Genomic DNA, 15125 nt, shown 5'->3' on the forward strand with positions numbered 1-15125 from the left:
ATATGAAACATACCTTAAAATGTATTCTAAGTAATAACACCTATTAAGCCTGGCACATTTATTGGCATTTTACATTCTATAAGCCCTGGTCCGATATACTGCCAATCTCATGGAGCAGAACAGGGCAGATGCCTATGGACTTCATGAATGGGGCATTATTTGAATCTAGTCTGCTTGGGACATATTTTACAGATGCTACTGGAGCAATGTTGCATTTGCATTTCTGGAATACATGAATGCATTGACGGAATTCTGCACCAATAATTGCATCATCTGACAAGGGCAAAGATGATATTTGTACAGATTGACAGATGCCAAGACAGTATTTGTCACTAAATGGGCAAATTTTAATGTCAATGTCAATGTTGATGCAAAATTACACCAGTGCAATCTGTGGAACCTGGAAATATCAGTGTAAAATTATATTAGTGTCAATGCAACATTGATTGGTTTAAGTGTCCTAGATTAGGCATTTTAATCAATTTGACTTTTTCCAGATAAAAACAACAGTGATTATATTTAGACTATCTATGTTGACTTTGATGTGGTATATTCTACATTCTAATTCTCCACCTAAGATAAAACCACTGAGTCTGTTTGGAAAATACTAATTTCTTTAGCAAATGAGACGTTTTAACACATATAAAGAACCAATCCTTTCCTGCACAGTCTAACCAGATGAAGGGTATTGGTGCATAATGTTCTGTATAATAATTCCTAAGGTTTTCCCGAAACTTAGAAAGGTGGTGTCGAGCCAGGCCACAGACAGCTCAGTCAATGGATGCTTGTCTGGATTTCGTGAAAGCTGGGATAGATATAAAAGCCTGAGGATCTTGACAATCAATTTTAACAAGAGACATATTTTGATAATTATATAACAGTGGGGAAGTCTTTTGGTCATGAACCATTTTATCTACTAGCCATAATGACTTGCATCCTATGGCATTTTAGAACTATTATTTAACTGAATCCTTCCAATGACTTGTACAATAATAAATCCATTGTATTGGCATAAAGTGGTGTTGCTGATATAAAAGCTTTCACCTTTCTCATTTTCTTGCCAAGTGAGATGAAATGAAGCACATACCTTGTTTCCTAACTGATAAAAAAATAGGATTGAGTGACAGTGTTAATCTCTGGAGATTGATCAATTCTGTATCTGTTTTGACCCCTATGTTGTTCACCATGTTTATCGGATTTGAGGATTCATCCAAATCCAACACCAGAAATTGTCTTCCCATAGAGAGGTTAGATTACTTGGTATCAACATTTTCACCGAATGCTACTATAGTATTAATCTCTTACAGCACATCCAACTATCTTCCCTCCTTGGATCATCCCAAATCTCATTTTACTACTATGGTCTCCCAAACAACACTTTCTAAATTCTTCCCTTATGGATCCCTCCTTTGGCTCATCCCAAACCTCACTTTACTAGTAGGAACTCCCTAATCCATTTCTAGAGATTCTTCTCTCGTCCCTCTCTCTTTTTACTCATCCCAAAGCTTATCATACTACTATGATCTCTCAAATAACACTTTCCTAGTCTTTTCCCTCTTCTATCCCTCCAACGCCAGAAATTGTCTTCCCATAGAGAGGTTAGATTACTTGGTATCAACATTTTCACCGAATGCTACTATAGTATTAATCTCTTACAGCACATCCAACTATCTTCCCTCCTTGGATCATCCCAAATCTCATTTTACTACTATGGTCTCCCAAACAACACTTTCTAAATTCTTCCCTTATGGATCCCTCCTTTGGCTCATCCCAAACCTCACTTTACTAGTAGGAACTCCCTAATCCATTTCTAGAGATTCTTCTCTCGTCCCTCTCTCTTTTTACTCATCCCAAAGCTTATCATACTACTATGATCTCTCAAATAACACTTTCCTAGTCTTTTCCCTCTTCTATCCCTCCATTATCCAACTAACAGACACTGCTCAAATTAATTCATATTTTCCTATATTAATTCACCACTAATCCTTCTGGGTTCGAAAGTAGCCTGCTACTCACTGAAAAGCACTTCAACAATCCATTCGGGGTAATATGCTCTATATAAATACCATTACTCTATCTTTGTGATTAGTGACAAAGGGATTAACAGGGGTGAAAGGGAGAGGGATGGGGGAGGCACTGAGCAAACAATTGTCCAGAAGAGGCCAGGTCTATTCTTTATATTCACCAGCTGTGACTTGATTAATAGACCAAACATAGTTTATTAGAGTAGAGAATAGACAATGAGCAGTTTACTTCTTAACATCCTTTTAAGTACGACCTAATTGCCAGTGTTAGACAGATGTGCACCTTGCCTGCCTGCTGCTTAAGGGATGAGTGGACAGCTAAAAGTGGCCTTCCAAACGCATACCCTATAGAGGCACTTCTATACTGTTTCTATTTTTAATGTAGTGTAGGCTAACCTGTCACCCATAGGGGCCTTTTGGCACTGCACCAGCAGACACTTGACCTGAGGAGACACAAGTCTCATGCAGTTGCATGCTTTGTACATGACTACATTTATTTAATAAAGGGAGATTCTACCTCAAATAAAAGGCGGGCATATTTAAGGTTAAGCATGACATTTCCAATGTGACTCTCTAGATTGAAGAATTCTGAACCAGGTATCAGCTCAGTAAATAAGTTTGGCCCAAACTATGTTTTTCTGCCAATCCATCTCAAATAAATGACCCGAAAGAGACTTTGAACAGGTCCGGGAAATCAATTTTAGTGGCTGATGTGGTCTCCATTGCAAGTTGTTTAGGGTGGGTCTGGTGAAAAGCATATCCAGCAGTGTATGAGTTAAATCCTTATCAGTGTTTGTTTTTGAGACAACCTTGTAGGTTGCTGGAGTAAATTAGCCAATCCTTTTGGGTGGTAGTTGCGTTCGTCCCTTGCCAGCTCACTGCAGGTACATTTCCTGACGCCTTTTCTGCTCTACTTACTTAAAAGGCTTTTCCCCTGTATGTGTCCGGATGTGGTTGTTGAGTGTTGTTGCACCAGCAAAAGCACGGCCACAGTAGCCACACTTGAAGGGTCTGTCGCTGGAATGGGTGACCACATGATTCCTCAGTTCAGACGGCTGGGAGAAGGACTGGGAGCAATGTCCACATTGATAGGGCCTGCAACAGGTAGAAAGAAATAAGAGGCCATTTGTGTTCTTTTCTCTTTAGGAACGGCAACCAACAACAGCAATATGATGCAACTAGACATGGATTTTCCTATTGGATATTGCATAAAAAGGAATATAATCTATCTTTAAGCGACATGCTGGAATATTTGTGCTTGCCCCTTGTTGTCAAACCTTTTCACGGAAAAAGGATATAAGCTATCTTCAACTTTTCTTTTGGGTGTAGATCTAGAATGTTGCTACTCTGTCTAATGGTGCATCCTCTAGACAACCACTGGGGAATGTGCTCACTCAGCCTGGATTCTACAAACAAAATCCCATCATAAATACCCCGGAAGAAGAACTGCTCGGGATGGCCATGTATGAATGAGACAGGTTGAGAATCTGTCACCTGTGCAATAATGTATTAGGAACAAGCATCATGTCCAAAGGGGCAATGTGGAGGGCTCATGGATCTGTGGTTTTTATATGTGCAGACGTTCAAGTCACTTTTTGAGTATTCTAAAAGTTGCCTTTCTCTCTCTGCCAATCTACAGAGATTTGGGTTTAGAATTTAGCTAATGCTCAGGATATCAGCAGCTGACAGCAGTGTCACCCAACTTTCACAATCAAATAAAACATCACTGACAGATTATCAATAAGCACATTGTAAAAGAATGGATGACCACCTGGGCTGTATTATAGAAAGTGCCAGGGCCACAACAGGAATGTGAGGGGGCAAAGAGGGTTCCAGGGACTACCATAAGGTATCCCGCCACAGGAATGTGCAGGCACTTGCTGTACCAACCTGTAGGGAGATATCTGCTTCCCCTTTAAAAGTCAGGCTGGGTTGCCACCTGATTTTAATCTGTGTGGTAATTTGGAGAAAAATCTATTTTTGGGGGCTGAAATATTTCCTCCAGGATCGGTATTTGCATGCTAGTTTGTTTCTATATGAAACTGTCTTTAGCATGCCCATTACTCCAAAATTATTGGAGATAATTACATCTCCTCCACCCACAGTTTACCTCCAAAAATTCTTTCATGGTAACCACTGCTGGTGGTTTTTACCCCAATGGAGTTATTATGAAGCTTATCTTGATCCCTGTTAACTACAGTTTTCTTGTGCAATGTTTGGAGGTATTTTCCTCCAGGGAGAGGTTGGAGTTAGCAACTTTTACTTCGCTGACAAGTATTGGGGTCGTTTAAGCTGGGGAAACTAGTTATATCTTTGTTACTTGTGGATTTTATCGCAGCATACACATGTTTATCAGAACGGCACTCAAGAGTAGCAGATTTGTGTAACAACTGTTTGCATCTTGGCAAGTTTATGAAGTAACAGATTTCAAAGTGTTTAAAGTTATGTATGGTTGTGTGAAATGTACAGTTTCTGAAAAGTAACATGCAAATAAATAATTACGCAAAATGCAAGACTAGCATTTGGCGATATTTGTTTTGTACAAAATGTGTCCTTGCGTTCATTATGGATGATAAGCCGCATTTTGTGCTACAAAAAAGCAGAAAAACCATAATTGCTGCACACAGCAGCCACTTGTGTTCTGAATCTTCAAATTGTTCCACGAGCTTGCCCTAAATGTTTGCAGGCGATGGTACTTAAATATTCCACGTAGACTACTTGACTTATTTCAGGAATTTTGCTTAACACAAAATTCACCCAAGTGACAGGAGATTACACCCACTTTGTAAAAATTTCACTGGGCCTAAAGTTATTTTATCTAACACATTCAATTCAGCATTAGTAAGGTTAATTTATGGTAAGCTGTAAGGAATACCCACAATCTGCTCCTGTAGAATGCATTCTTTGCCTTGCTATAATCTCTGCACACTTTTTTGCTCAGGCTACACCATCTCTTTTTAATATCAGTTACAAGGGGTTTGGTAGTGGATATGGCATTTACATTTTGCAGGATAGTCTCAATGATACTGTTCTTAATGTGGAGACATTTACGATGGAACTGTGCACCAAATAAAACATTGTAGTTTGCCAGGACTGAGTCAACAACCAGTTCCAATTATTCTTTTTAGATTGTGGCCTTTGTTTTTCTGCATACATTGCACTGGCCATTTTTACTAATGGATTACCTTGTTAACAGATCTGCCAAACCAGTCCTCTGAACAGAAAACTCTTAATGAGCAGGGCCTTTCCAGCAGCAACTCTTAGAACTGATTATTCCCAGAAAAGTTTAAATACCTGGTTATACAGTATGTTACAACATAAAAATGTACACAACAGTGAAACGCTTTGCTTTTACCTCCACAAATGCTACTCCATAACTCCGACACATTCGCGACTATTTCTAATGGCTGCTAGGCAAGCACTTCTAAATTATCGACATAACCTATTTGGCACCTTTAAAATAGCTTCATAAATAACACTAGACTTCGGATGCCTCTAAACTGGTGAACGAGAAATGGAGGTAACTAATTGCAATACGCATGGAACAAAATCGGCAGAGGCAGACCATCAACCTCAAACAGCTAATCTGCACCTCACTGATGTGCTGCCTGCACGAGGAGCAGTGCATTCACTACAACGGGCTGCCGCTGTACCATCTGCACCTGCTGCATCCAATTAAGGGTGAGCTGGGGGTCAGACTGGTGCGAGAACCTCGTGCCTAAGACTGGCACTGCCCTTCACATGGAAAGGATCAGCACCAGTGGTGTAGCTAGTCTGCCACATGACCTACTTATTGGAAGGCTGGAAAAGTCCCTCTCCATCTCCCGCGTTGCTAGTAGACAGCCATAAAAAGGGATTTCTCAGACCCTTGAGCGATGATGCTATTGCATCTGCTTCACCAATGATATCTGTGTCGTTGGCCAACGCCAGTCATACAGACAGGGCCCTAAAGAGCAATGCTGCAGCCCAGTGAAACTTCTGCAAATCTAGTTCACCATTAAAAGTTCTGCTGTCTGCTCTCAATCCTTTTACTGGAGTTTTATAAGTGTACTTAAGTCAGCTAATTAATTAATGTGCTAAAATGACATTCGTTTGGCGGGGGTATTTCTAGCCTTTCATATTATTGGAGTGGAGCTGCTTTGTAGAGGGTTCCTAGATGCCAGGGGTGGAACAGTACATTGTAGAGTTTATTCAGCCCAGAAACAGTTTTTTCAGTTATTACCTGTAAGTGTCACACAACCAGGGACATTTAGGGGGTGCTGGGTTGAAGCGCTTTTTATACGGGTGGCGTCTTTGGCATACTTTGGTCTCTATGGCTCTGTGCTGCTTTGCACTTCCTGTGCTCTGCATCACTGAGGTGTGCTTGGAACTTTAAATTCTTGTCTTTCAGAATATGAATGATTCTCCACTGAGAAGTGATTTTGGGGCTTTGCTGTCACCAGCACTTGTAATGCTGGGTCCAGTGGCCAGAGCATCTTCAATTGCTCTCTCTCTAATAGATTTGCCTCTTTGAGGGGGCCTGAAATCATAGAGATGCGATGGGATGGCAGCAGTCTTGGCTGCCAAGCAGGGACAGAAATTCAATTAAGGGCAAAAAAAATGCACAGCCTTTCATCTATCATGCAAGCTTCCTCTCTCTCACGTGAACTGCATGGATGATCATTAGATTTGTTTTTTGTCAAGGTTCTACAGCTGCATTAGCAGTTTTCACTTTATTAGAATTGTACTTTATTGTCCAGGGCAAATTTTTATGGTTGCTGAATTTGGGGTATCAAATATGGCCTTTTTTCTAGTTCAATTAAATATGTGATACTCAAGTACTGAAATATTAATGCATGTTCACCAACACTGAATTCAGTAGTACTCAGTATATCAGAAGCAATTATATACACTTATAACGCAGTGGTGATCACCACTGGGTAGTTATAGTGAGGTCTAAGCTTCCATAGGAAATGCAATTTTTGGTTTCTTAAAACTTTGGCTTTGTATGATGAATCATCACTAAACTTTCCCCCAAAATTGTCATCCATCTGAACTTCTTCCTTGAAAGTTTCAGGGTGGTCCATTAAGAAAACACATTTTCTACCTTATTTTTTCCATAGGACAATTGAACAGCAATACCGCAAAAACATGAGTGTGATTACACCAAATCTGGTAACATGCTAGATCTTGGTCCAGAAAGTGTGCTTTTTTTATTTGGTGTAAACCAGTTCAATAGTCTTTGAGCAATTAAGGCTCAAAGCCTTTGTATATGTCATGCCGCAGAGGATCCATGGAGCCAATATGTCTCAAGATAGGATCTGATTAGCTGCCACCACATCAACAAAGATGTGGCAGCAGCCATTTTAGAACTAAGGGACTGCAGGTTAAGGCTACACTGCCCCCTTAGGCCTGGTGGTGGTTTCCCAGAGAGACCCTGTCTGGGGCCAAAAGCAAAATAAAAAAATAAATAATGCAAATTAATAAAGGATCAACAAATCTGTGGTAAATTATTTTTAAAAAGCATGGGCTTCAGCAACATCTTTTATATTGTAACATCAAATCACCAGCATTGCACGCCCACTGGGGTTTGGGAGCAGGGCATGGCCATAGACCAGGGCCTGGGCCAACTCCCTGCTGTTCACCACCAAAGGGTTGGACTCCAGGTTGGGGGGGGGATTAGGAGCAGGGCCTGGCATGGGTTATGCACGGTGGGACCTTTTAGTGGGTCCTTTCTCCAACCCCACACTGCACATGGAAATGGACAGCTTACTTTACGTTACAAAAACTATAGAAATTCACTGAAATAGCCAAAAGTTAAAGTGTGATAATAGAAATTGCAACTATATCTTACTTAAAATTAACAAACATTGAATACTGAAAAAGCCAAAGGTTAAAGGAACATTATAGTTAGGTGAAAATGTCAATTAGCACATACCATTTTAAACTAACCAAACCATAGAAATTCAACCGTTAAGGTTATCTCAAGTAACATAAATCATGCTCTACAGTTAGTAAAATTCATGCCTCCACCATGCAGTGTTCTCATCAGTGATGTCATTTCAAATGCTTGAAGTAGTTTAGGACAAAACTGAATCATGTGATTGATAGTTAGAAGGATGATCCCAGTTGTTGTGAAATTACAATAATGTCCCGAAATGCTGCACAGTTTTTTTCTTCAATAATGTGAGTGGTAATATTTTTTTTATATTTACAATGACATTATATAAGTTGTAATGAGTGGTGTAATTGGGGTAATTAGCAGTGCATCGCGAGGGTGCGAGTTATAGTTACCTTAGGGCATGAGTTATACTTACTTGAAAGAACTTTAACTATAACCAGGGCCACTAGAATTTTGCAGCATGAGGGCGCCAAATTATTCAGCAGGAAAAGGCAAATTATGCAGCCTAATGCTGCACATTTTGTAATAATATTACTTCATTATTTCAACATTTTTAAACTTTATTACACTATCGGGCAGTGGTTGCATCTTGTTAGTTCCATTTTAATACCTAGATGTAGCAATAAGCAACAAAAAGGTGACCAGTCCAGTTTTGCAAAGGGCTTTTCACTGTGCGGCAATGCGTGTCACTGCACTTTTAGTAACATTTGAACCGTTTGAGCTAAAAACATTTTTTTGGTTAAAATCTGCAGATTATGCGGCAGATGATGAATTATGTGGCAAATGCGGCAAATCTATCACTATGCGAAAATCGCCACAGCCGCACAATCCCATAATTCCAGTGGCCCTGACTATAACTGCTGAATTTCTAAGAGTAAATTCAGAACCTAACTATTCCATCCCTGTAAACATTGTTTTTTTTCAGTGAATTTCTATGGTTTTTTACAATTTCTATTCCCTAACTATAATGTCCCTGTAACCTTTGTTGTTTCAGTGAATTGTTTTTTACATGAAGTAATTTTCATTATTAAATGTTAATTCAACACCACTGCGCACGACCACCCTCCTCCACAGGGACCACTTCCCCCAGAGCACAGCCTAAATATGTTACTTATTTTTGGAGAGGGGGGGCTGCAAGGCCTGATCTCATCCCGGAGACTCCACCCCCAAGGGCCCAGCCTAAATATTTAATTTATTTGGGTGGAGGGTCACACAGGCCCCCTCCCCAGGCCAATCTTGGCCCCAGCTACTTCATCCCCTGGCCCAGCATAAATATTTTTTTGGGGGGTGAGGGGCCTCGTGGCCTCTCCCAGGCCGATCTTGGTCCCAGGGACCACATCCCCCGAGGCCAGGCCTAAATATAAATATATATATATATATATATATATATATATATATATATATATATATATATATATATATATATATATTTATATATATATATATATATATACATATATATATATATATTTATTTATTTTAGGGGATGGGGGCTTATTTTTTTTCTTGGGTGGAGGGGTGCTGAAAGGCCCCCCTCTACAGGGCTAATCTCGGCCCCAGGGACACCCTCCTATGGGGCGTGGCCTAATTTTTTTATTTTGTTGGCGGGGGATGGAGGCCACATGGCTCCCCTCCACAGGGATGATCTCGGCCCTGGGCCCCATCTCCTGGGGCATGTCCTAATTGTTTTTTTTGGTTAGAGGGGCCAAAAGGCCCCCCCACCACAGGGCCAATGTTAGCCCAGGGGACCCCATCACTCGAGGGGCTGCATAATTGTTTTATTTATTTGGAGGGGTACATGGCCCCCCTCCACAGGGCCGATCTCTGCCCGGGGACCCCATTCCCCAGGGTTCGGCCTAATTTTTTTATTTGTTTTTTTTGTGGAGGGGGCCACAGGGCCCCCTCCACAGGGCCGATCTTGGCCCCAGGATCCTATCCCCCAGGGCCAGGCCATGTGATTTGGATGCCCCCCAGGGCACCTAGTCTTAATGCTGGGGACCATGGGAGGAGCCTGAATGTCCCCATGGTCCCAGCTGGGTCCCCACCTCCAGCATTGCACTCTCTCTGTGACAGCAGTTTCCTCTGTGTGCCTACCTGTATCTCCGTGGGCAGGCACACAGAGGAATCTCTGTTTGACAGCTCTCCCTTCATTGGACCGGAGTGTTTGTTGTGACTTGGTGGCAGCTTCAAAGTTGCAGGCAAGCCACAGCAAACAGCTATGTCCTGGGGGTGGGCACCCCGGGACATAGCAGGAGCCAGCCCTGGGGGATGTTGGTCTCCTGGGCCATCAGTAGTACCACGAGGGGGACTCATTGCCCCCCTCCAACAAATTTCCCTGCGGGGGGGTCCCTGAGGATACGGGGATCTGCAACGGACCCCATATTTGTTTTTAATTCTGCCCCAGGGAGGTAGTGATACCCGAGGCTGCGGGGGACAAGCCCCTGCACATATTATGGTAAATGCCCTGGGAAGGTGGTGGTCACTGGGGCTGGTGGAGGGGGGCAAGGGCCCCCCTTCATATATGCCGAAAATCACCCCGGTTATATGGTGGTCCCCAGGGGTATGGTGGGGCCAGGATGACCCCCCCCAACTCAAAATTATGAATGCCCCTGGGACCTTGCCCCCCGGGGGGCTTAGAAAAAATCAAGCGTGTGAGCCTGCACTGTTGGGAGCCAATCAGAGTTGTTCATTTTCCTGCAAGAGGTCGTCCTTTTTCGCGAACACTTCCCAGCCAGAGACATACAAATTTAGATTTCCCTAAATTTCTCAAAAACTACTGAACAGATTTACACCAAATAAGCGAAAGAACAGTCTGCATACCGAAAGCTAGCTTTCTGCTAAATTTGGTGTAATTCCGTCCAGCGGCTCGGCCTGTAATTGTGTTCAAATGTCCTATGGAAATTAACATGGGAAATGCAACTTTTTTAACCCCCACTTTTTCTTAGTCCCCGCTTGATGGATCACCCTCAAACTTTTGGTGCACAACAAGAATCATTGGACGCTTTTTTTGGAAAATTTAGTGAAAATTTGTCAAACGGTGCGAAAGATATGGGCAAGACAAAAACGCTTTTTCTATGGGAACATGTTCCTAACTATAACTTCCTAGTGGCGATCACCACCAGGTAATATATATATGTGTGTGTAGATATAAATATTTTTTTTCACTTGAACAAGACAAAGGTTACAATGGCATTCTAGTTAGCTTCTGAATTTAGTCACACAAAACCACAGAAATTCAGCAGTTATAGTTAGTCACTCTAACTTGTGCCCTAAGGTATCTATAACTCGCTCCCCCCTTATGCACAGTTTTTTCTTCAATAATTTGACCGCTTATGTTTCATTTATATTTTTAATGATGTTATAGAAGTTTTCATGAGTGCTGTAATATCTGAGGTAATTAAGAGTGCATGGCAATGATGTGAGTTATACTTATCTTAGTGGGCGAGTTATAGTTTCTTGAAATAACTCTAACAATAACGACTGAATTTCTATGGTTTTGTGCGAATATAAGGGGGCGTCCTGCACCCCCATACCCATTGGACTGCCACCTCCCCGGGGCTATTTTTATAAATTAGTCAAGGGGCTGCATGGCCCCCATGCCACTTGGGGAACACCACCTCCCCAGGGCAACATACAATACTAATATAAGGAGGGAGCCTGTGGGTTCTCCATGCCCGGGATCTGCCACTCCCCAGAGAAATAATTTGCAGAAGTTACCTTGCTGTGCTTCATGACAGGGAAAGAGCAGGAATATGCCATTTTAAAAAGAATACGGCGTATTCCTGCTTTTCTCCCGGCACTGTTACCCTTTTGGCTGCCTAGCACCAATGGAGGCACTCTTGCACCATGGTGCAAGGGTGCCTCCGTTGCTTGTTGGATTGTTTCTGTGCAGAAAGGGGCACTTTCCTGCACAAGAACAATCCCCTGAGGGATTTTCCTCTTTCTATATGTGCTGCAAAATGCATATAGAAAGAGGAAAAAACGAGGAGAAATAAAAATATTTCTCCTCGTGACGCTTCTCATGGGGAGGCATATATTTTCGGTGCAAGCACAGGTTTACCACTTCTGGTAAATCTGGGAATGCATCCAAAACCATAGGAGTTGTGTGGGAATACCTCCGCAATGCCCATTGAAGGTCTCCCTATTGCAGAGTAAGACAACACAGCGTTTTATGCTATGTTGCTTTACTCCAGATTTATGGAGCTACTCAGGGCCACACAAAGTGGCCCCTATGTGGGTTCATAAATCTCACTTAAGGTTTGCGTTGCACATGTACCACGTTGTGCAAACCCTACCCAAACTGTGTCATATATGTGGCCCACAGTTTTTATTGCAAAGGAGTGTGTGTGAGTATGTTTATACATATATAAATATATGTGTATACATATGTATATCTATCTATCTGTCTATCTATATATGTACATATATATATATATATATATATATATATATATATATATATATATATATATACATATATTCACTGAGAAAACCAAAGGTTACAGGGACATTATTATAGTTAGGAAATAGATTTTTTTTAAATATAGAAATTCACTGAGAGAAAAAAAGATTACAGGGACATTATAGTTAGGCTCACATGTTAAACATACAAAATCTTAGAAATTCACTAGTTATAGTTAGAGTTATCTCAGCTAACTATAACTCCTGCCCTAAGGAAGAGATAACTATAATTTGCGCCAAAATTTTTACTGCAAATCTTACATTGATATTATCATATGATGTAATCAAAGATGTCATAAGTGCCATAACTTGTGTGTAATTACCAGGGCATGGTGAGGGCCAGTTCAGTGAATTTCTCTGATTTTTGTAACATATAGTAATTTTCATTACGATACGTTACTCCAACCACCGCCTTCGGCCGTGTGTGGCCTCTGGCCAGGTCCTGTGGCCAACTCCCAATAACTACCCAACCTTAGTCCATGCACGGCCTTCAGCAATGTGCAGCAGAGGTTGCCCGCAAGACCTGGCCTGCAGCCAGAGCCTGCAGCCAACCTCCCTAACCACCCAAACCGATGCTGCGCATTGCCCTTTGGCCGTGCATGGCGGTAGTTGTCCAGGGCCTCGGGGTAGAGAGGTTGTCCGATTGTCTGTCTGGGTGTGAGAGTGTGTACATCAGTGTTTTAGAGATTGCGTCAGTGTGTGTGCGTGTCTGTGAGTGAGTTCATGAGGGTGTCAGTGGGTCTATGAGTGGGTGTGTGACAGTCTGAGTGGGTGTGGGAGTGGGTACGTGAGGGTCTGACTGGGGTCTGAGTGAGACAATGAGTGTCTGAGTGGGTCTCTGAGTTGGTGCGTGAGTGTCTTAGTGAGGCTGTGAGTGGGTGCGTGAGTGTCTGAGTGGGTCTGTGAGGGGGTGAGGAAGTGTCTGAATGGGTGTGTGAGCGGGAGAATTGATTGAAAGAGAGATAGAAAGAAAGTGAGAGGGAGAGAGATAGAGTTTTTTAGGCTTTGATGTTGGATATACTTAGAATGAGATATTTCTATTCAATTTAAAAGAAAAAATGTATATTTAAAAAAAAAAAAAAATGTTTGAATGAAACATTTTTTATAATGAATCCAGCTGGACTCAAACCCCCAAAGCTCTGTGTGAAGGTCACACTGAGCTATGGTTTTTTTTGTTGTTTTTTTTTTTTAGCCCTTTCTGGGCTTTCTGGGACATATTTATTTATTTATTTATTATTTATAATAAAATGCCCTTTATGGCTGCCTGACGCTGTAGGGGAAGCCTTTAGCCAAAGCCAAGCCACAGCAAACAGCTGTGTCCCAGGGATGGGCACCCAGGGGCATAGCAGGAGCCGGCTCTGGGGGGTGGCGGCCCCAAGGACCATCAGTAGCTCCAAGAGAGGGGCTGCGGGACCCCCTCCAACAAGAATAGCCCGGGGTAGTGGTCCCCGGGGCTTGTGGGACCCCCTTTCTTTTTTTGATCATTTGCCACAGGGTGGTGGTCCCCAGGGTGGTGGGGGGGGGGCTACATGGCCCACAGAAAATGAATTGCTTTTTGGCCCAGGGGGTGGTGGTCCCCCTGCTCTAAATAAAGTGTTACCCCAGGGGTGGTAGTCCCCGGGACATGAGGGGCCACAGGGCCCCCGCATCAATTAAATGGTGGTCTCCGGGGCAGTGGGGGAGGCCATCCGGCTTCCCCCGCTTACTTAAAAACATTTTTGCCCCAGGGGAGGTGGTCCCTGGGGTGTGGGTGGCTGTGGCCCCCAGCTCTTATTTGGACATTTGCTCCAGGGATGTGGCGGTCCCCGTGGCTTATTTAAGCCCAAGGAGGGAAGCCCCGTGTGCCCCCTCCTCTAAGATGCCTTCGGGACTTGGTCCGCCCCAGGGCAAATATAAAAAAAAGCACAGGAGACTGCGTTTTTTTTTTACTTAGGAAAAATTTGCAGATGGATCTGCCAATTTTTTTGATGTTTTTATTAAAAAATACTTTTTAGCCCTAGTGGAGTCCCCCAAGAACCCCAGCAGCAGGCCTAAGGGGCCAGGGGGACTCTACCATGGCCCCTTTTCTTTTTTTTTCTTCTTTTTTTTCTGGGACTCGGCTGAAGCCAAGTCCCAAGATGGCTGCTAACAAATCCTTGCTGTAATGTTCTGAGCCAATCAGATATCAGCATGGGGACAGTTGGATCCATAGAGGATCCGCGTTCCTATATATCTATATTTTTGGCCTTAAATTTCTCCAAAACTACTGAACGGATTTGTACCAAATCACAAAAAGCATGATCTGAGTAACAGAATCTAGCTTTGTGCCAAATTTGGCGTGTCTAAAGGACCTATGGAAAAATTAATGGGGAAAATGTGTTTTGGGGCCCTCCCTTTTTCTCGGCCCCTGCTTGACAGATCACTCTGAAACTTTCAAGCGAGAGGCTGAACTTGGCAAAGTATAAGTTTTGAAAATGTTATGAAGATTCGTCAAGCGGTGCCAAAATTATAGGCAGAACAAAAAATGCTTTTCTATAGAAACTAGGTCCTAACTATGACTACCTACTGGAGACCACCATATATATATCACCATATATATATATATATATATATATATATATATATATATATATATAGAGAGAGAGAGAGAGAGAGAGAGAGAAAGAGCAGCGGGAGACAGTGAGAGAGGGAGAGTTAGTAATTTTGTATTTTAATCTATAGGCATTATATATAAAATGCTATATACTGTATTGTTTTGTTGTATTTATATATATACTGTA

General features: G+C 42.2%; 1 protein-coding gene across 1 annotated transcript in view; it reads right to left on the reverse strand.

Moving 5' to 3' along the window:
- The window catches only part of PRDM6 (PR/SET domain 6), a 249583-nt gene that overhangs the window by 19545 nt on the left and 214913 nt on the right, over positions 1-15125 (reverse strand). The window contains exon 6 of the mRNA XM_069221885.1: positions 2943-3119. Within this exon, the coding sequence (XP_069077986.1) occupies positions 2943-3119 (177 nt within the window). The remainder of the gene's footprint in view (positions 1-2942; positions 3120-15125) is intronic.

The sequence above is a fragment of the Pleurodeles waltl genome, chromosome 1_1, assembly GCF_031143425.1.
Source record: "Pleurodeles waltl isolate 20211129_DDA chromosome 1_1, aPleWal1.hap1.20221129, whole genome shotgun sequence".
Taxonomy (NCBI): Eukaryota; Metazoa; Chordata; class Amphibia; order Caudata; family Salamandridae; genus Pleurodeles; species Pleurodeles waltl.